Source organism: Martes martes (assembly GCF_963455335.1).
Source record: "Martes martes genome assembly, chromosome: 7".
Classification (NCBI taxonomy): domain Eukaryota; kingdom Metazoa; phylum Chordata; class Mammalia; order Carnivora; family Mustelidae; genus Martes; species Martes martes.
The window spans coordinates 26,457,270-26,480,073 of record NC_137894.1 but is presented as its reverse complement, the minus strand read 5'-3'; the positions used below and the strand labels follow the sequence as shown (position 1 = coordinate 26,480,073).

The window sequence follows — 22,804 nt, the reverse complement described above, 5'->3', positions numbered from 1 at the left end:
CCTTTAAACACTAACTCCCCATTCTCCACTCCCCCTCAGCCCTTGACAACCACCATTCAACTTTCTGTTTCTATGAATTTGATTACTCTTGGTAAGTCATGTAAGTGCAATTATATGGTATTTTTCTTTGGTAATGGGTTTATTTTACTTAGCATGTCTTCAAGGCTCATCTGTGTTGTAGCATATGTCAGAATTTCCTTCCTTCTGAAGGCTGAATAATATTTCATAATATTTCAAATGAAATGGTTTAACCAGTCAGTTGTTGATGGACACTTGGGTTGTTTCCACCTTTTGACTGGTGTGACTAATGCTTTTATGAACATGGGTGTGCAAATGTCTGTCTGAATCTCTGCTTTCACTTCTTTTGGGTATGCAGCCAAAAGTGGAATTGCTGAGTCATATGGTAATTCTATGTTTAATTTTTTGAGGAACCCCACCATAATGTTTTCCATAGTCACTGTTCCATTTTACATTCCCATAAGCAAGGTACAAGAAAGGGTTCTAATTTTTCACATCCTTGACAATACTTTCTTTCTTTTTTTTTTTTTTTTTGGAGATTATTTATTTGACAGAGAGGGAGCACAAGCAGGGGGAGTGGGAGAGGGAGAAGCAGGCTTCCCACCAAGCAGGGAGCCTGATGTGGGCCTTGACCCAAGCACCCTGGGATCATGACCTGAGCCAAAGGCAGATGCTTAACAACTGAGCCCAGGTGCCCCTTTTTTTGGTTTTGTTGGTAATAGCCATCCTAATGTGATGAAATGGTGTTACATTGTAGTTTTGATTTGATTTTCCTTAATGGTTAGTGATATTCTACATTTGTTCTTGTGCTTATTGGCTTTTTGCATATCTTTGGAGAAATGTCTATTCAAGTGTTTTTCCTATTTTTTTTTTTAAAGATTTTATTTATTTTATTTGACAGAGAGAGAGAGATCACAATTAGGCAGAGAGGCAGGCAGAAAGAGGAGGAAGCAGACTCCCCGCGGAGCAGAGAGCCCGATGTGGGGCTCAATCCCAGGACCCTAGGATCATGACCCAAGCCGAAGGCAGAGGCCCCAACCCACTGAGCCACCCAGGCGCCCCTGTTTTTCCTATTTTTGAATCAGGTTTTATCGTTACTGAGTTGTAGGAGTTTGTTACAGTTTGTTATATATTTTGGATATATATGATTTGCACCTATTTTCTTCTATGCATGGGTTGACTTTTCATCTTGTTGATAGTGTCCTGTGATGTTTATTTTGATGAAGTCCAACTCACCTATTTTTTCTTTTGTTGCCTTTGCTTTTGGTGTCTTGTCTAAGACATCATTGCCAAATCCTATGTAATGAAAGTTTTCTTCTGTTTTGTTTTTTTTTTTCTGAGAGTTTGATATTTTGTAGTTTTAGCTCTTTATTTAGCTCTTTGATCTATTTTGAGTTAATTTTTGTGTATAATGTAAGGTAAGGGTCCAACTTTACTTGTTTGCACTTGGATATTCAGTTATCCTAGTGCCATTTATGGAAAAGATTGTCCTTTCCCCATTGAATGGTTTTGGCACTCTTGTATGAAATCATTTGACCATACATATATGTGAGGATTTATGTCTGAGCTCTGTATTCTATTCCATTGATCTAAATGTCTGTCTTTATGGTGATGCCACACTGGTCTTTATTATTTCTTCTTTCTTAAGGTTTAATCTGATATTTTTCTGACTTTTAGAGAAATGTGTAGTAGCACAGTGATTTTTTTATAGTGTTTATTATGAGAACACAGATAAAAGTAGGCAGAATAGGATAATGAACCTGGATTTAGAAATATTGCCATTATTAGCCTCTTCTGCACTTATTGATTGATTGAATGAATGGTTGAATCATTTTAAAGCATATGTCTTTAAAACATTTTGACAGATATTACCTGTTAATGAACAGAACTTTTTTTAGTAAGGAAACCATAATGTCATTTTCTGTCCAAAATTAATAATGATTCCTTAATGTAACATGTAGTCCATGTTCAGTTTTCTTGGATTACGTAAAAATGCCGTATTTATTTATTTATTTATTTTTGAATCAGGATCTGAACATGTTTTGTATGTTACATTTAGTTGATATGCCCCCACTCTCTTTTTCCATTAATAGTATATCTCTAGGCCTTTCTCGCCTTCTCTTTGGTCATTCTGTTTATTTGTTAAACAGGGCATTTGTTCTGGAGAATTGTACATTTTCTGAATTTGGTTGATTGCCCTCTCTTTTTTCTAGTCTAATGTCTATCAGTTACACTCTCTCTGAACAGCTGGTTATATGTATAGGGTTGATGAGATTTGGATGCAGATTTGGATTCAATTTTGGTTAGAGTATGTCTGAGGTCATCATGCTGTGTGCTGCTTGTTTCATTGCTTCCAAGGCCTCTGATTCAGGGTGACCCCACCTTCAGTTTAGATGGACCAGGGAGTTCATATACAGTCTGTCCTGTATAATATCCCTTAGTAACCTTGGCCTCAGCTATTTGGTTAGCATGAGGTACAGTTTGCACAGCTAGGACATGATCCTAACTTGATTCTCCTCCTCAGTCACCTCCATTTATTATTTTTCATTCAAATATTGAGTTAGTGTCTTAGTACTCTAAAAGTGACTGAGGAGATTTCCTACTTCCCTCCCGCCTCTCTCCCTCCCTTCCTTTATTTTTTTCCCTTCCCTTCCCTACCCTCTCCTTTCTTTCATCCTATTATGAATTCATAAAATTTTACTGATTTGGTATTTACTAATTTATTTGCTTTTTAGATTTTCCTTTTTCTGATTACATATATTTAAAAATATAAATGCCCTCAAACATATATTTAGCTGTATGTGTTGATCTATAGTATTTTCATTATCATCCATTGTATTTTTTTCCATAATGATTTTTTTCTGGGAATTTTATTTAATAATTTCATAATTTTCAAATAGAGAATTTTTATTTTATTTTTGTTACCTATTTGTAATTTAATTGCATTGTAGTCAGTGTATATGCTCTGTAGCTTTATTTCTTTAAAATTTTTAAGATTTGCTTTATTGCTTGGTATATGGTCAGATTTGTTATTCATACCACTCAGGTGATATTGTTTTGTTATAAATCATTCCATATCTTTAGTGAATTTTTGTTTGTGGTATTATTTATAACAAGAGGTATAATAATCTCCCATTATGTTTATGGATTTGTCTAGTTCCCTTTGTAGTTCTTTTGCATGATTTGTTCTAGTGGTTTTATCTGTTGATCTATTGATTCATTGATTTTGGTTTCTGTATATACAGAGTCATTTTTTACAGGTCAGAACTGTAGAAATAATGAGGAGGTGACACAGATACGTAAAGCTGATTTGGAGAACCACAATAAAGATGGAGGCTTCTGGACAGTGATTGATGGGAAAGTGTATGATATAAAGGACTTCCAGACACAGTCATTAACAGGAAATAGTATTCTTGGTAAGGTCTCACTTTCTGCTTCATGGTTAAAAGTTGTAGCATGTGCCATTTTGAGCAGAGCATTTGGCTTTTAAGTGATTAGTTGAGTATTGTTCCAGCCCCTACACCTTTTAATCTGCTGGTAACTTTGGTATCTATCCTGTCAGTGAATTCAAGCACATTTGAAGAATTTCTCATCTTATGCGTTTTTTTGTGTGTGTTTGTTTCAACACTTGTTGGAACTTGTTTCAAGTCTGAGTTGGCCCAAGCAGCTCTGGGAGAGGATCATTATACTTTGGTAACCCTCACATTGGAGTTAACCAGCCTGATCTATTTCCTACTTGACATTTCTACTATAGGTGTCTAGGTAAATTGCACTGAAGTAATGATGCTTTTTTCCTTTTTTGTTTTAGCTCAGTTTGCAGGGGAAGATCCAGTGGTAGCTTTGGAAGCTGCTTTGCAGTTTGAAGACACTCGGGAATCGATGCACGCCTTCTGCGTTGGCCAGTATCTGGAGGTGCGGCTGAGTGCAGTAGGCATCATGGTGGACATCAGGGCAGATCCTCCCTGTATATTTGTGATAGGTGGTTTTTGTCCTGAAGTACTGATAGCTGAGCCTTTTGGTGGGTGTAGATGTCATTAAGTGACACAAGTGAAGATCCTTTAGAGATTTTTTTTTTTTTTTACATTTATTCATGTTAAGATTTATGAAGGACTGGTCTTGAAAAATTATTTAAAAAATTGTTAAATTATAAGAAATGTGGACAATTTTCCGCACACAAAAAAGAGTTTATTAACCTTTGGTCTTCATAATTTCATTATAAGCTTATGTAGAAATTTGAAATGGCTTACCATCTTGAGATGTATTTTTTGGGGAAGAACTATCTAGTAGCATAATTCTTTAGAATACAAATATGTCCTATATATGCATGACCTTTGGAATTTATGTATTGGGATTGGTTTTCCAGGTATGGATCCAGAAGTAATAAAATTTATTAAGCGCCACATGGGTAGTAGTACTTAAGGCATTCATGAAGGGAAAGATTGACTTTGCTTGTGAATTATTATCTGGTATGACTAGCAAAGTTTATTTTCATTTGAACTCTTTCTGATTGGGTTTCCTTTTTGTTAGCATCAGTATATTTCTTCCACTTATGTAGTCACAGTTCACTACTCACAGCAATCCTTGTCATATTTTTGTCTTTCTTGGGGTTATTTATGCACATAACAATTCAGTATATTTTCTGAAGTATTGTTATACAGTCACTCTGGAAACTTCTACTTGATTTTGTAAGGAATTCTCTAACTAACTTATTTATCTGAGCTTTGGTTTTATCACCGTAGACCTGTGTGTTTACTGTCTGCTTTGTAAGGTGTGCGTGGCTTATATCTTCTGTTACTTTGGCAGCAGCATGAGCTCACTGTAATAGGATGTAGAAAGAGGGTATCTAGATCACCTGCTTCTCTTCCTTTTGGAACTTTGTCTTATTTAGGGATATAAGCTGATGCTCTTTTTGGTTTTATGTTTTTAATTAACCCTATTTTCTCAGACTGATGATGAAATTTATCTTTCCAAGCCTGACCAAGAAGTTGTTACCATACCAGATCTGGGAAGTCTCTCTTCGCCTCTGATAGACACAGAGAGGAATCTGGGCCTGCTTCTCGGATTACATGCTTCCTATTTAGCTATGAGCACACCGCTGTCTCCGGTTGAGATCGAATGTGCCAGTAAGAAAAATTTTGCTTTCTGCTAACAGATTAGCAAGTTATTTTAGCTGAGATGTAAATGCCATTTAGAATAGGAGATGAAGAATCAACGTAGTTGTTGGTGAGTAAAAATAAGGATAGTGAAACTAAGAGACTTAACCAATTAAATAGAAATAGATGTTAATGGCTTTCATTTGCTCTCATGACCTATGGCAGCAGAGGAAATTAACAGGTGCATAGGAATATCAATCCTGTGCCTGCTCTTTTTTGCCTTCTGTGACAGATGGACTCAACTTGGCTGTCATCTCCATGTGACATGGATTGGCTATTTCTATTGGGAATAGCATTCTGTTTGAGGATTGTGTTTTTACTAGACTCAAATCAAATATATATTAGGATTGCAACCTTTTTAATCACCGAAAGTTATAAAATTTCTCCATGTAAATGGATTAAAGTTGTCTTTGTGTATTTGTAGATTTCTCTGTCTACCAACCATCCGCCAAGCATCTATTGAGTAAATACTTATGAGTTACTTTGCTAGGTGCTTAGTGTATTAGACATGGAATTAAACACATCTCTGCCTTTAGGTGCTTTTTGTGTGATCATGAGCCAGACAGTATAATAATTCAGTACGCAGGGTGACAGAAGATAAAATAGAGACATTTGTAAGTGGTTCTGATGGGGAGGAAAGCCCCATCAGAGGTGGAGGAATCATGAAATTGGGAGTCCCACCAAACTGGATGTGTGAACCTTCTGGGCAGAAACACATGTGTGTGAGGAGCATTGTTGAAAAAAATCAGGGCTTCCAGTTGCTTGTATATGTGCACTGTCAGGAGAGAAGGCTGGAGGGCAGGATGGACTTGGTACCTGGTCAGCCCAGCCATCTGAAGCAAGCCCTTGGTGTGCATGCTGGGCATTTTGCTGCCTACAGAGCTTCTAAGGGCGGAGAGGATGAGGGTTAGACTCATCCTCTCCCTCAGAGACTTGTACTGTGGGAAAGATAGGCTTCTTCTAAATCAGCAAGGAGGGTGGGAAATGAGAAGAGTCAGAGTAGAGGAGAGCAGAAGGTGCTGTGGGCCCTAGTGGAGGGGGTCTAATCCACTCTAGGACGTCAGAAGATACCTTTACAACAGTATCTTTGAGTGGAGGAGGGGGTAGAGTTCTAAATGTGGAGAACCAGGGATGGTCATGATCAGATTTGTGTTTTACAATTAATGTGACACTTTGGAGAATGCTCCTGAATGCTCTAACATCCAAATTTCCAGTAAAAGAATGTTGAGTATATCCACATTTGATTGCTTGGGTTTTAGAGGATTATTTTGATAACACAAGTCACTGAAAAAACTTTGTAGCAATGTACAAACTGACTTTTCATTTTTTTGGTGAACCTTTACTCTAGTTATTATAGCAGTTAGAATGAGCATTCACATTTGCACTGAGGAATAGCATGTTCGTGAAGGTCTGGCCATGCCACACACAGTTTCCTTTATAGTCCACTGGATCTCCAGCCTCCCAAGGATCTGTGTCTTACTAAGATCCTGTGTTGTATGTCTAGTAGTTGCTCATTTTTGTTACTGGTTTAATGTTCTAGGGAAATATGGCCTGCCTTGACCATATTTTTCTTTGTAGATCCTTTCTCCTGTGCTGTTTTTCTATCTGGATGCTCAGTGTTTTTGTCTTTATCTAGATTTCAGCTCAGTTGTCGCTTCCACAGCAAATCCTCTAACTGAATATTTGAATAGTGGAGGTCTCAATGCTGTACCTACTGTAGTACTTTGTAGCAGTTATCCCAGTTCAAGTTGAATGATTACTTCTGTAAATGTTGCCCAAATCGTGCTCTCCCTGTTAGAATGCAAAGCCCCAGTCTTCACACAGTATCTGTGGAATCTGTCAGCTCCATGCTTGACCAGGTATCTAAGTAAATGTTGTACTGAAACTGTTACACTGAGTTCTGACACCATGCTTAAGATGTAGTGAAGAACAAGAAGTGTTACCTGTTTTCCTGTAGATATAGGAATTATAAGCCAGTTTCTGAAAATATGTTATATGTGGCTCTTTAATATGAATGATATGAAATTTCTCCTTGTACATCAGCTATTCATTTCTTTATCTTTTATTTCAATATTTATTTCTGAATAGTGCAATCAAGTTTCTTTTTAATGTTTTCATATGAACTTTCTAGAGTGGCTTCAGTCATCCATCTTCTCTGGAGGTCTGCAGACCAGCCAGATCCACTATAGCTACAATGAAGAGAAAGATGAGGACCACTGTAGCTCTCCTGGGGGCACTCCTGCCAGTAAGTCCCGACTTTGCTCCCACAGACGGGCCCTGGGCGACCATTCCCAGGCATTCCTACAAGCTATTGCTGATAATAACATCCAGGATCACAATGTAAAGGTGAGTGAGGCCTTCCCGCACTTAGTGTCCTTTGGTTTACCTTAAGACATTGATGTGTGAACGCGTTCATGTTCTTTGATTGGCTTAGCATAGACTTAATTTATTTACATATTATTTGTGGGGTTGGTTTTGAGGTAGGGAGGTTGGTTCAGTGCAATATGCCAGTGATGTTTTAGAAGGATTGCTGAATGCAAGTGCATCAGAAATTGTGGCATGTAGTTTGGAATTCATGATGACATGTTAGTATGGCTCTCAAGTTACCTCCAGCTGTTTCTGTTACAGGACTTTCTGTGTCAGATAGAGAGGTATTGTAGGCAGTGCCACTTGACTACACCAATCACATTTCCTCCTGAGCATCCTGTGGAAGAGGTTGGCCGCTTACTGTTATGTTGCCTTTTAAAGCATGAAGATTTAGGTATGAAGCTTGATATTTTAGCTATATTGTGCATTTTTTGACTAACATGCAATATGCATTCATTCTTACCCTGCCCCCTTTTTAAAAATGTTTTTACAGGTCACGTGGCATTATCTTTAGTTCATGTAGGAACACTTGGTATTGAGCAAGTAAAGCACAGAACATTGCCTAAATCAGTAGTAGATGTTTGTAGAGTTGTCTACCAGGCAAAATGCTCACTCATTAAGGTAAGTATATTTTTATTCTCTTTCTTCTGTGCTTTGCAGACTGTTGGTAAAATATTTGTTGTTAAGGTGTCTTTTCATATTTAACATTGTAGACACATCAAGAACAGGGTCGTTCTTACAAGGAAGTCTGTGCTCCAGTCATTGAACGTTTGAGATTCCTCTTTAATGAACTAAGACCTGCAGTTTGTAATGATCTCTCTATAATGTCCAAGTTTAAACTGTTAAGTTCTTTGCCCCGTTGGAGGAGGATAGCTCAGAAGATAATTCGAGAACGAAGGAAAAAGAGAGGTAAGAATGTAAAAGGTAGGAAAGTGCTGTCAAGGTGTGTGGTTTGCCCACATATAGCTGAGTGTGTGATTTGAGTGATTTGAGTGATGCTCTTCACTGCTGGTCAGTACATGTGGATTTCCACAACTGCCATAATATTTGTTATGTGTATTTATGATTAAATATACAGATCCTGCTTATTTTTCCAAGACATCAGTGCAACTTTGGGATTGAGGGTGTTATGATTTGGTACCTAGTAAGTTGTTATTGAAGAAGGTAAATACTGTAAGCTTTATTAAATTGATGGGGAAAAGGAAGTTGTTTTTTTTTTAATCACTTGTCCTGGTAAATGAGATTTATGGAAACATTTAATTTTGTAGTTAATCTTGCCATTCTTGTAAAGAAATGTTTTTCCTTTGGAAATATTGAGTATTCTGATATATGGGGAATTGTCTTAAAAATAGCTAGAAGAGGGGCGCCTGGGTGGCTCAGTGGGTTAAGCGTCTGCCTTTGGCTCAGGTCATGATCCCAGGGTCCTGGGATCAAGCCCTGCATCGGGCTCTCTGCTCAACAGGGAGCCTGCTTCCTCCTCTCTCTCTCTGCCTGCCTCTCTCCCTACTTGTGATCTCTGTCTGTCAAATAAATAGATAAAATCTTTAAAAAAAAAAAAAAAAGGCTAGAAGAGTTACTAATATTTTCAGGCAGCAGCTAAACAGTTGCTGGGATCTGGAAAAGACTTTGTATTAAATAATCAGAATCTGAGTATAAGTACATAAAATACTTTGGAACTTGGTTAATTGTGATTATAAATATGTCTACAGGAATTTCTGATTGTATTCTTATGAATTATACTAATTTATTCACAGATCAGCTTATTAAACAATATTAGTTACTGAATTTTTTTTAATTACTGAGTTTTAAATGGATGTTATGAACAATGATGTCAGGAAAGATTAAGTTGTGTTAGAAGCTATCCTGAATTGATTTTTTTTTTTTTCTGAATTGATTGTTCTTGAGCAAACATTTAAGCCACAATAATTTGCCTAAACCCTAGAGATGCTCTTGGTCAGGAAATCATGGTAAGAATGCTTCTGAGATCCTCACGGCAGAGGCACAGTCTGGGAGATGGCCATCTCAGCTTGAGGGAGAATGATGTTCTGACCCCACATTGTCACCTCTTAAAGTTTCTTGTTTTGGGTTTAAATATTTAGTTGTGTGAAGTTTGAAGCTTTTTTTTTTTTTTTTAAAGAAAATTAAATAACTTATAAATGATCAGTATTACTGGTGCTGTGTTAAGGTTACCAAGAGCACCCTTAAATTTAATGATTCACTGGCCCCATAGGACTCAGAAGAGCTGTTAAACTCAGAGTTATGGTTTATTATGAAAGGATACAAGTTAGAATTAGTAAAAGGAAAGGTGCATTGAGGGACATCCAAAGGAAACTGGGCCTAAGCTTCCAGTGGAGCTGCACAGAGCCTTGCTTAGTTCTATCAGCAGTGAGAGACAACGTGTGAAGGGCCGTCAGGCAGGGATGCTCACCTGCATGGGTGCTCTCAGTTACTAAAGACTTCAGCCTCCACAGTGGAAACAGGTGAGAACCGTAAGTCCCATCATTAGCATAAACTCTCTGGTCACACTGGAAAATATGGCCCCAGATCTCAGGCATACAGAAACACTCTTCTCAGGCAGAACATGCCAAGGACTCAGAGCTCAGTTCATAGGAGCTGGCCAAGTGCTGAAGGAACAGTCTTTCTTGGGAATGTGCAGGGTTTGGGCAACCCAGACCTGCTATGTTAGTGTTTTACTGTCCAGGTGTATTATTAATTATGTGCTTATTATATTATATGCTGAGAAGAAATAGACTAAAATCTTGAAAGGGAGCAAAAATACGGAAGTGACAATACATATCACATTGCAAATTCAATAGAAATTTCCCTAATTAAAGAGTCTAACATAGTAAATAAAAAGCATCCACTTAATTCACTTACACAATGGTGAGAGAGTCATTGCACTGGTCCAGAGTGGGCAAGCTATGGTCTGGGGACAAAAGTAGCCTGCTGCTTGCTGTCTACTGCCGCTGTCTACTGTCTACTGCTAAGACTAGTTTTGCATTTAAAATTTTTTTTTTTAAATCAAGAGAATAATATGCTTGATACATGGAAATTATATGAAGTTTAAATTCCAGCATCCATAAATAAAGTTAGCTGCTTTTCATTCTGCAACAACAGAATTGAGTATTTTCAATGGACTGAATGGCCAGCAAAGACTAAAATATTCACCATCTGGTCCTTAAGAAAATGTTTGCTGACTCCTGAGCTTCCCTTTCTATAGGATCTGCCCCATCATAGCACTCTCACTGCCTTTCTGTTCATGATGTGAAGTGGCAGAGTATTATTATTGAATGTCATGTGAAAATAATCATGATGGTTTTTACTTTTCGTTACTTGAGCATTTCACTTGACAGTGATATTTACGTATTTGTTTGGGTAAAATATTCAAGTCCTTTGGCTTCATGCATATTTAATATATCTTAATTTAAAATTGTGTTTAAGTAAATGATTATTATAATAAATGATGTTTTTAATCATAGTTCCAAAGAAGCCAGAATCTACTGATGATGAAGAAAAAATTGGAAATGAAGAGAGTGATTTAGAAGAAGCTTGCATTTTGCCTCACAGTCCTATAAATGTGGACAAAAGACCAATTACAATTAAATCACCTAAGGTGAAGCATTTTCTATGGTATTGAGGCTGGCTGAAACAAAGAAACAGAGAAACACTTTTTCCTTGATTATCTGTTGGACAGAGAGTGTAATGGGTTACTGAAAGTATGGGTGACATTCCAAGTCACACTTACGGTGTCCTGGTCAGATTGATAGCTGGAAAAGTGTTTGCTTTTGTGTTTAGTGGTACATTGTATCATTACTCATTTACCATTCATTTGCTGAATGTATACTTTGCTCCAGAAACTGTCCTGGTGTCTTAGGCTATTAATATGGTTGATAATTAAACTTTGGATGCCATGTTTGTCTGTTCCAAGGTACATAATTATAGAGATTATAAATTCATTTATAAGCTTATTTATGGCATAGTTATTTTTGCCATAAATTACTTATTAAACATAAAGTATTTTACCAATTTCAACCTATTTGCATTTATTTATATTTTATTTGAATAAGTATTTTAAAGCACATACTAATATCAGTAAGGTAAGCTAATGGTGAAAATGGTTTTCCTTTGTCAGGATAAATGGCAGCCGCTGTTGAGTACAGTTACAGGTGTTCACAAATACAAATGGTTGAAGCAGAACGTTCAGGGTCTTTATCCACAGTCTGCACTCCTCAGTACAATTGCAGAATTTGCCCTTAAGGAAGAGCCAGTGGATGTGGAAAAAATGAGAAAGTGCCTATTAAAACAGGTAAAATTTGCTAAGAACATTCTTCTCTGCATAGGATAATATACACAACACTTAACTGTATGCATTCATGTTTTACAGTTGGAGAGAGCAGAGGTTCGTCTGGAGGGGATAGATACAATTTTAAAACTGGCAACCAAAAATTTCTTACTTCCATCTGTACAGTATGCTATGTTCTGTGGATGGCAAAGACTTATTCCTGAGGGGATTGATATAGGGTAAAACTTCATAACATTTGTTTCTTAATTAAGGGAAACTGTGGCAACAAAGCATTATTCTACTGAAGTTAAAATTAAATCTGGCAGTATTCTAAGTAATATTCTTTATCTTTGTTTGAAAGGGAACCCCTTACAGATTGTTTAAAGGATGTTGATTTAATCCCACCTTTTAATCGGATGCTACTGGAAGTAACTTTTGGCAAGCTGTATGCTTGGGCTGTTCAGAATATTCGAAATGTTTTGATGGATGCAAATGCCAAATTTAAGGAGCTTGGTGAGTTGAAAAAGAAATCTGATGCTTCAAAGGCTGTTTTAAGGTTGCTATTAATGTAATGTCAGTGATCACATTAGCATTATTTTATAGTTTGACTCTTAATTATATGTTGTAGAAACTTGCAGATGCTGATTTTTGCTCTTTGAGAAGACTTTAACAACTTTGTACATTAGAAGAATAATCTTAAAAATTTTTTTTTCAAATTCAATTTAGCTATATAGTGTATTTGTTACAGGGGTACATTGAATAATTAAGCTGCTTTAAGCTTTCTCAAATTTTAAACAAAACTTTCAGAATTCAGCGGAAGACACAATATTGTAGTATTGTAATATTAAGCTTTTACATTCTAACATTTTCATGTGTATCATTGATACCATATGCCCTAAAGTGTATATCCTGTATTAATACTTAATTTCTTGGATAGTGTAAGTACCTGCAGAGAAATGCTAGGATTGGTCTTGTGGAAGAGAAGTGAAATATGACTCCTATATTTGAAATGAAATGAATAAGCCACCAGAGACATTTAGAGGAGCAGGTGATAAGTTTTACAGACAATGGAAAATGGCTATATGTGGATTGATGGTGGTAGGATTATTACAAAGTAACACACAGCTGCCTGATGTCCATATACTTTGGAAACCCACTGAAAAACAGAAATTTTTAAAAATTGCTACTGCTTTTAGCATCATGTGTGCTTTTATTTTCACACAAGAAATTTATGTGGGTGCCAATGCTTTTTAGGTATCCAACCTGTCCCCCTACAAACCATTACCAATGAGAATCCATCAGGACCAAGCCTGGGGACGACCCCACAAGCTCGCTTTCTCTTAGTTATGCTCAGTATGCTCACCCTGCAGCATGGTGCGAACAACCTGAACCTCCTGCTGAATTCTGGCACACTCGCCCTCACACAGACAGCACTTCGGCTTATTGGTACGTTGGCACTGCCTTAAGTCGTTTATGAAAATGTCAGGATTTTTCCTTCATGTCTTTCTCTCTCTTTATAAACCTTTTTTTAAGATTGTAAAATAAAAATAACATAAAATTTACCCTTTTAACAACTTTATCATTCAGTAGCATTAAACACATCCATAATGTTGTACAAACATTACTATTATCTAGTTCTGTAACTTTTTTGTCACCCAAAATGGAAAGCCATACCTCTTTAGTGGTGATTCCTGATTTCCCACTCCCCCAGCTTTTGGCAACAACAAATCTGCTTTTTATCTCTGGATTTTCCTATTCTGGGTATTTCATATAAATGAAATACAATTTTTAGCTTTTTTAATATGGTTTTCCTTGATCAGGGTTATTTTTCTTTCATAGAAGAAATTATAAGCTATAATATTTTATATTAACTTTATGTATGTATCCAGATACAAGCGTCACAAAATACAAAACCACTTGGAAAAAAGTTCTCCTTTTTTCTTATTACGAATGTATTCAAGCCCTTTACAGTAAATTTGGCATTTGCAGGGTTAACATTATAGCTGCCAGGGGAGAACCTTCCTGGAATGCTACCCCTGTTCTTCTTAGGGCCTCACTGAGGCACCCACTGGGTGGGCTGAAGAAAGAATATTTTTTGCCCCAGTAAAACTGGGGAAAAGCTTTACTTTATCTAAAGCTTTGTTCCAGCCCTGGGAATTGAATAACCTTTTTTTCTCTGTTTTGGAGGAGAGAGGATCATGAACTTTGTACATTTTTGACCCACCAAGCCCACCTTTGGGAATGTTTGGGCACCTTTTCCTCCCCCTTGGAAGAACAAAGACTGAAGGAGTTACTTGGGCTCTGTTGCTCCCCCCAACCCCTCCAACCAACATTAGCCAGTAAGGCCAAAAGCAGCCAAGGGAATCCAGCATGCTGACTCCTAGGGTTAAATTTTACTATTTAAAAATCTGTTCCTAAATTTTTCTTCTTGTAGCTGATAGCTCAACTTCTGTTTTTTTTTTTTTAAAGATTTTATTTATTTATTTGACAGAGAGAGATCACAAGCAGGCAGAGAGGCACGCGGCGGGGGGGGTGGGGGGGGGTGGGGGAAGCAAGCTCCCCGCTGAGCAGAGAGCCCGATGTGGGGCTCGATCCCAGGACCTCGGGATCATGACCCGAGCTGAAGGCAGAGGCTTTAGCCCACTGAGCCACCCAGGCGCCCTCAACTTCTGTTTTATACTGTAGATGATTTCACAGCAATTAGGGACCAAATATTCATCATGCTGTACCCCTTCATTCTTCCTTTTACCAAACAGCCCTTTTGCAGTATTTCAGCAAGTTAGGGTTGTTCTAAAGTATCCCATTGCTGCCATCCCTGTGCCAGGGTCCCTAACACCACTCCCAGATTCAATGATTTGTGAGGAGACTTAGTGTATAGTCATACTGAGGGCTAAGATTGACTACAGTAAAAGACTAGAAAGCAACATCAGTGAAGGGAAGGGCACGTGGGAAAAGTCTGGGAGAAACTGACACAAGTCCTTTCCTAGTAGAATCACACAGGATGAACTCCATTCCCTCGGCAAAGAGTTGTGAATACATGTACGAAATGTCTGCCGAGAAAGTTCAGAGAGTTTGTACTGGGGCCTGGCATGTAATGCAAGTTCTAGATTCCCAGAAGGAAGCAGGTTTCAGCAGAGACCAAGTTGTGCCAACAGTTCAGGCACAGTGAGGTCTCTTACCAGTTAGGGAAGGGTGGGAGCCCTCCTGAACTCCAGGTTCCCAGATGCCTGCTGAAGGCTACCTTGCAAGCAGCCCTTCCTAAGGATAGCAGTATCAGGCCTGCTGGCTTAGCTCTTTTTTGCATGGTACCATAATTAAAGTTGGTTAGTTTCTCATTGTTAGACATTTAGATGGTTATCTTTTGTTTTTCTATTCTAATAAAAATATGTGATGAGAGTTTTTCTAACTTAATTATTTTGCCTTTTTTGAGGAGGGGCATAATTCCTAGTAGAGTAAATGTCTCTGTTACTTGTTTCTTATCTTTTATATGTTCTGATACATATTTATATACTTGGTTCTTTTGCCATTTTAAATTCTCATCAATAAATCTTTCATGGTATTTACTGTATTGATAAAATAATACAGTATACACTATAGATTCTTAAAAATTATCTTCAGTACTTACTAAGTTTTGAAAAAATTTATTAAGATTAGGAAGTTGTAACTACTTACTATCTCAGCTGCTGTGTTTGATGTTCTGATAGGTCCTAGTTGTGATAATGTTGAAGAGGATATGAATGCTTCTGCGCGAGGAGCTTCTGCTACAGTTTTGGAAGAGACAAGGAAGGAAACGGCTCCTGTGCAGCTTCCAGTTTCAGGGCCAGAACTGGCTGCCATGATGAAGATTGGAACCAGGGTCATGAGAGGTGTTGATTGGAAATGGGGTGATCAGGTACTCAGATTTGAGTTTAAACACATTAGCGACACCCTTAGTCACTGCCCTTACTTGCATGCTATTAGTGCGTGGAAATTGGAATGAATAACTACCTTAACTTAGGGCCAAATGCAATTGACAGATGACGTAGTTGGTGATGTAGTTAGTTCGTGGACAGGCAAATGGAGTCAAAACAAGTAGAGAGTAACAGTGGCTATAGGGGCACCTCAGGTAGGATCAGGTCTTCAAAGGGTAACGGCTGTTTTCAGGAAACTCCTTGGCGTGGGCTCAATTTGAGGGGCAGCCCAGAGTAGGAGCACGAGTAAGCAGGAGAGAGCAAACCGCATCTTAGTAACAGTGCTGAAAGCTGTGAGGCAGAAAAACCCACGTGCTGCCTCTGGGAGCTGATATGGCCATGTGTCCCTTAAGTGCCCCAACCTTGCAGTTTTAGGTGTACCAGTTAGGCAGTGGCCATTTCTGTTTCTCCTTGTAGCAAATCACTTCCAAGCTTCTGTCAGGTCTCATGGGGTAGAGATTGTGGGGACTGGTATCTGTGTCATTACCATAGTTACTAATGAAGGACAGTGCTCACCTTCCTACAGTGTAGTGTTTTTGTCATCTCTATGTTTTCTCAACTTCATTTTTTAAGCATGGGCCTCATCAGAATTATCTCAGAAGTGTTCTGGAACAGGTAGCAGCATCCTAAAAACAGCTTTCACTCATGGAAATGAGAGACAGGGTTTCCATTTTAGGTTCCAGAGGGAAGACTGAATAAGAGGAATTGAGGAGATGCAGGTGTTTGTTTCAGGTTTCTGCTCTTTCGAAGCCCTGTGGGGGGACTGAAAAAACCAAGGAACAGGGCACTGGGACTAGACTGGAAAGCCTCATCTCTGCATTCACTTAGGGAGGATGCTAATTGAGATGTTGCTTTTCCCACTTAGCTTTTTGGTAAAAGAGCATGAGCAAGTTATTTCCTGATGTTTGATTTAAGGTAATATGCGAGCTGTGCATGGTGCAGGTGGGTTTGGAGCAATCTGTGGGCACAAAGCCTGTGCACAGTAACATGACAGTCTTTACAGGCTCTGTCTGTGTGATAGAATAGGCATATGCCCTCTTAACTAATCTTTGTTTTGGCTTCCTCAGGATGGACCTCCTCCTGGTCTTGGCCGTGTGATTGGTGAACTGGGAGAGGACGGATGGATCAGGGTCCAGTGGGACACAGGCAGCACCAACTCCTACAGGATGGGGAAGGAGGGGAAGTATGACCTGAAATTGGCAGAGCTGCCGACCTCCACACAGCCCTCAGCAGAGGACTCGGACACAGAGGATGACTCTGGTCAGTGCCTTGGGGCTGTTTAGTCTGGGGCAGCCTGGCAAGTTGTGTGCTAATGGCAGCTGGCCATCCTTTTCATTTGGGAATGAGAACAGTGTTAGGACTCAGCTGTGGACTGTGGTCTGTAGTTTTGGACTTGACCCCGAAGTTCAGTTTAAATAAGCCCCAGGTGATTCTGATGCAGGGGTTCAAAGCATGGATCTGGTAACTGGCAGCCTAGCTGAATTGACTCTCTTGCTCCCTTTGGGGACAGTGCAGTAGGGTTTGGCAGTGTAGGGCTGGCTATGTCTTCACCTCTGGCGGACCTTCTTGGTTGGCCTGAATCTGTGTGTGAGGTGGTGAGCCAGTGCCTGGTGGTCTAGGAATAATGTGGACTTAGTACTGTATTGCCTTAAAGAAGCTAGAGGTGAGAATTTGGGGTGAACCCAGAAAGTGAAATCCTATCTAAGGAGATCCAAGCTTGTGGGAGGAGGATTTCATGACATTTTTAGATGTGTCCAACAAACATTGGGTTATATGAATGAAGCTTCCCACAGCTGGTCTCGGTGAGACTGTCCAGGAGGCCGGGGCTGATTCTCAGGGCTCAGGTGCTGGCTGTATGCACTGCATGATCAGGCTCTGGAAGTCATTTGTATGGTCAGGGGAAGAAACCTGAGAGGCTGAGCTCAGTAGAGAATGGGTGGTGTGGAGAGTAGAAAAGGCTATGTTCCATCCATGTCACTTGTTGGGGTCCAGGCCCCCTCAGATGTGAACAGGTGATGCCTGCCTTTTGGGGCTGTTGGGAGTACCATATGTGAAACCTGGAGTCACATGTAGATAGTCAGGACTGGTTTTGCTTTCACTCAGGGAAGTCAGGCCTGAGCAGAGCTGGCTAAGTGAAAGAACTGTCGCTCTGCTATTATGTGCCTCCTTGTCAGAAAGTCAGTGCCTTGGATGCATGAGCCTCTTGTTCCTCTCCGTGGCTCGGACACTTCCATCTTCAGCCAGGGCATAGCTAGCTTGTTAGCAAGCAGCTCTTGACATTTGATAAGTTGTCTTTCTAAAAGAGTATAATCCTCGATGGAACTAGAGGGTATCATGCTTAGCGAAATAAGTCAATCGGAGAAAGACAACTGTCATATGATCTCTTTGATATGAGGAAGTGGAGATGCAAGGCGGGGGGGGGGTTGGGGGAGGTAGGAAAAGAAAAAATGGAAAGATGGGATTGGGAGGGAGACAAACCATAAAAGACTCAATCTCAAGAAACAGACTGAGGGTTGCTGGGGGGAGGGGGGATGGGAGAGGGTGGTGGGGAAATGGACATTGGGGAGGGTATGTGCTATGATGAGTGCTGTGAAATGTGTAAACCTGGTGATTCACAGACCTGTACCCCTGGGGATAAAAATACATTATATGTTTATTAAAATAAAAAAATTTAAAAAAAAAGAGTATAATCCTCGAGATTGTTATAGTGCTTCTGAGCTATGTGCAGAGATTGTTTTAAAAAAGTAAAGTCTAATTTAGAAGGCTTATTCTCTTCGAGGAAGGTGGGGACAGAGATGATTGGGGTGTTTAGTGCATTCTGAATGCCATCTTTTCTTATAAAGAGCCATTTTCCTTTCCACAGTAAAAATTATGATATGAAATTCCTTAGAAGACTGGGTTATTAAAATCCCTTAAATTACATGCAGGGACATTTTCCAGTTCTATTGGGGAGTGTAGGTTCTTATTTTGATTCTTTATTCCAGAAGCTGAACAAATTGAAAGGAACATTCATCCCACTGCAATGATGCTTACCAGTACTGTTAATTTATTGCAAACTCTTTGTCTCTCTGCTGGAGTCCACGCTGAAATCATGCAGAGCGAAGCCACCAAGACCCTGTGTGGACTGCTGCGAATGCTAGTGGAAAGTGGAACGACGGACAAGACATGTATGCAATGAATAGTTGTGGGCCTGCAGAGTACTGGGGCTATGAATTTGGTGTGTGTGCATGTGTGTATGTGAGTGGGTATGTGCACATGGGTGAGTGTGCATGTGTACTAGTGTCCTAGGGCTGCCATAACAACTTACTGCACAGTTGGTTGGTTTGCTTGGGCTACCACATGAAAGTACTGTACACCTGGGTGGCCTAAAATTTTTTCTCCCTGTTCTGGAGGCTAGCAGTTCAAGATCAAGGTGTCAGCAAGGCTGGTTCCTTCTGAGAGCTCTGAGGGAAGGATCTGTTCCAGGCCTCTAGCCTAACTTCTGGTAGTTTGCTGGCAATCTTTGGCATTCCTTTGTTGTAGATTATTGCCCTCATCTTCACCTGTGTATGTGTCTGTCTCCAAATCTCACATTTTTAAAGGACACTGGTCATAATTGGATTAGGACCCACCCTAATCTAGTTTAACTTCTTCTAAACGAATTACATCTTCCATGGCCCCATTTCCAAATAAGTTACATTCTGAGATACTAGGGTTAACTATTTTAGGGAGGGGGAGGAAATAGTTCAGCCCATAACAGAGTTATGGAGCCTCACATTTTTGGAGACCAGAAGCCCAAAATCAAGGTTTTGGCAGGGCTGCGTTCCCTTCAGAGACTTCAGGTGGGGATCCTTTCTTGTCTCTTCCCAGCTTCTGGTAGCTCCAGGCAGTCTTGGCTTGAGGCCACAGCACTCCAGGCTCTGCCTCATTTTCACACAAAGGAATTCCCTGTGTCTCTTTGTGTCCTTTTCTGCCTTTTATAAAGACTTTCATTGAATTTAAGGTCCACCGTGAATCATCTGAATCCTTACTTTAAGTATATATGCAGAGAACTTACTTATAAATAAGGTCACATTCTGAGGTTTTGGGTGAACATGGAATTCTGGGAGATAGAGTTCAACCCACTGAAATATTTGTATGTGAGTGTGAAGAGAATGAGTTGATGAAGTGGGAAGAGTGAGTGCGTGTGTAAATGTGAGAGTGCTTGAGGGTATGTGAGTCTGGGTGTGAATGTGTGAGAGTTTGTCTCTGAGTGAGACAGAGTATTTGAGTGGCTACAGGTGTGAGTGTGAAGTGGATGACTAATTATGGGTATGTTTGTTTATGAGTAATTACGAGTGATTATGTGTGAGTATATCAGTGGCTATGAGAATGAGCATGTATAATTGTGGTTAAGGGTGTGACTGTGTGTGTGTGATTGAGTGCAGGCATTAACATGTGTCTGAAGGCAGTGCTCCTGGGAGCCTAGAGAGCAGGAGAGCTGGGCCCTGGCAGGTGGGCCTCTGCCAGGAAAGAGTGGAAGCTTGGGGTGCCCATTGAGAGGAGACCTGGAAGCCAGGAGGAGCAGATAGGGTCAGTTGCATCAGTCAAACTAGATAAACCTCATGAAAGCCTCCTAGTCTTGTTCTATTAATGCAGAATTCTTAAACTTGGATTGGAGATTTGTGGTGCAGATTAAATGTAAACAAGATGATGGGAGATATTTAAAACACATGAGGTTATAAAAAATATACAAGATACACTCTTACTGGTAAGTAAGAGTGTAACTGGTACACTCTTACTTACTGGTGACTGCTATTTGAATAGTGAGTCATTTTCTTACTGTCTAGAAATAAAAAGTACTTGAAACTTCTTGACTGGTTTGAGTTACTCACATACTTTAAAGGCTTTAAGAGTGTTGTAAAGTGTTCCTTGAGCTAACTGCAGGGTCTTTCCCATTGCTCTTACTTTGAATGAGTGAAATTGTAATATATTTGTGAAGTAGGTTATTTTTGAAAATAACATGTTAAGTAAATTAAAAGTGTAGATTGTACTGAGTATTTATTTCTAGAAATTTGGTGCCAAGCTAGTTTGTTTCACTCTGGCAGCTTCCCCAAACAGGCTGGTGTGCCGGGAACAGCACCGGAGCTGGTGCACGCTGGGCTTTGTACGGAGCATTGCCCTTACGCCACACATGTGTGCTGCCCTCAGCTCCCCACAGTGGATTGCCCTGCTTATGAAGGTCGTGGAGGGACATGCACCTTTCACTGCTGCCTCACTGCAGCGGCAGGTAATTATGCTGCTGGGCTGATCCTGCTCAGTGTGAGTTTTGGGACTGTATGACCCTCTTAAGAGGTGGCATCAAGATACCCATGCTCCTAGTCATTATAATTAGGTGCCAGTACTCAATAATGATAATGAGTGCAAAAAAGAACTGGAACCAACCCAAAGTAGATTTTCTAGTGCAAGGGGCTGAAGTTTTTTATTTTAAATTGATTAAGTTGCTAAACTGTAGTTGACTTGCTTTTCTTTGAAGTGATAAGTCCTGCCAGCTGCTCTTAAGTGCCTCATAGGAGTTGTAGTATAATTGTCTTTAGAAGAATTAAGCTGAAAAGATTTACTTTTTAATTAAATAGATATCTGCATCTGTAATGTACCTTTTAAAAAAACCCCTGGTAATCTATATCTTTAATCAACTTAATTACCTGCTTGGAAAATAATGAATATCTGAATTTTCACATAATTAATTGCATTATAGGAACAAAAAAAAGTAAGTAAAAATCTTATTTCTTAATCTAAAATCACAGATAGTGGTTTTCTTTAATGTTTGCCATTTTAAATTGTCTTTTTACCAGATCTTAGCTGTGCATTTACTGCAAGCGGTGCTTCCATCATGGGACAAGACTGAAAGGGCAAGGGATATGAAATGCCTTGTGGAAAAGCTATTTGGTTTCCTGGGCAGCTTGCTTACCACCTGTTCTTCAGATATCCCATTCCTCAGAGGTGGGCAGCTTTCCTTATTTGTGTCCTGGTTAAGTGAGCAGGGCACCATGTAGCTCCTTTCTCATCTGTCTGTTTCAGAATCTACTCTGAGGCGGCGGAGGGCAAGGCCACAGGCCTCTCTGACTGCCACCCATAGCAGCACCCTGGCAGAAGAGGTGGTGGCGCTGCTCCGCACGCTGCACTCCCTGGGTCAGTGGAATGGACTCATAAACAAGTACATCAACTCACAGCTCCACTCTGTCACCCACAGCTGTACAGGAAAGCCATCAGAGGGGGTGGGTGCCATGTTTTCAGATCTGATCATTTCTTTCTGTAAAATGTTGATTTAAACTTTAAATTATCTTTTTAAGTGACAAGTATTTTATTTAAAGATATTTTAAAATATATTTTACTGGAAATAACTATTGAAGAAACTAATATAAAAATGAACTTGGCTTAGCTGTAAATGTGTAAGAAATAGGCAGCATTCTGGGCTCTCTTCTTCAAGCTGGCTATTTGTCTGTATTAGGCCCTGTTAGAGGACTACTTTCCTGACTCTGAAAACCCTGAGGTGGGGGGCCTCATGGCAGTCCTGGCTGTGATTGGAGGCATTGATGGTCGCCTGCGCCTGGGGGGACAAGTCATGCACGATGAGTTTGGAGAAGGCACCGTGACTCGCATCACTCCGAAGGGCAGAATCACTGTACAGTTCTCAGACATGCGGATGTGTCGCGTTTGCCCATTGAATCAGCTGAAACCAGTAGGTGAACTTGTGTTCAGTTACTTGGTAATAAGGCAGAAGAGTTTTTGTTTTTGTTTTTGTTTTTAAGATTTTATTTATTTATTTGAGAGAAAGAGAATGAGAGAGAGAGAAGAGAACATGAGAAGGGGAAGGGTCAGGGGGAGAAGCAGACTCCCTGCTGAGCAGGGAGCCCGATGCAGGGCTCAATCCCAGGACTCCAGGATCATGACCTGAGCCGAAGGCAGTTGCCCAACCAGCTGAGCCACCCAGGCACCCAAGGCAGAGGAATTTTAAACTAGAACTGGGTTCTAACATTAGAGCTAGAATAAACTTGATTTTCATAGTTTGTGTC

At 39.7% G+C, this 22,804-nt stretch overlaps 1 protein-coding gene across 1 annotated transcript in view; it reads left to right on the top strand.

Moving 5' to 3' along the window:
* HERC2 (HECT and RLD domain containing E3 ubiquitin protein ligase 2) overlaps window positions 1-22,804 on the top strand; it is a 248,076-nt gene that overhangs the window by 125,223 nt on the left and 100,049 nt on the right. Inside the window, exons 24-42 of the mRNA XM_080809534.1 lie at window positions 3,264-3,434; window positions 3,827-3,930; window positions 4,991-5,141; window positions 7,303-7,517; window positions 7,800-7,932; window positions 8,032-8,159; window positions 8,252-8,447; window positions 11,018-11,151; window positions 11,671-11,844; window positions 11,923-12,059; window positions 12,182-12,333; window positions 13,075-13,266; window positions 15,525-15,712; window positions 16,838-17,030; window positions 18,755-18,937; window positions 20,837-21,018; window positions 21,584-21,731; window positions 21,810-22,006; window positions 22,240-22,470. Of these exons, the coding sequence (XP_080665660.1) occupies window positions 3,264-3,434; window positions 3,827-3,930; window positions 4,991-5,141; window positions 7,303-7,517; window positions 7,800-7,932; window positions 8,032-8,159; window positions 8,252-8,447; window positions 11,018-11,151; window positions 11,671-11,844; window positions 11,923-12,059; window positions 12,182-12,333; window positions 13,075-13,266; window positions 15,525-15,712; window positions 16,838-17,030; window positions 18,755-18,937; window positions 20,837-21,018; window positions 21,584-21,731; window positions 21,810-22,006; window positions 22,240-22,470 (3,209 nt within the window). The remainder of the gene's footprint in view (window positions 1-3,263; window positions 3,435-3,826; window positions 3,931-4,990; window positions 5,142-7,302; window positions 7,518-7,799; window positions 7,933-8,031; window positions 8,160-8,251; window positions 8,448-11,017; window positions 11,152-11,670; window positions 11,845-11,922; window positions 12,060-12,181; window positions 12,334-13,074; window positions 13,267-15,524; window positions 15,713-16,837; window positions 17,031-18,754; window positions 18,938-20,836; window positions 21,019-21,583; window positions 21,732-21,809; window positions 22,007-22,239; window positions 22,471-22,804) is intronic.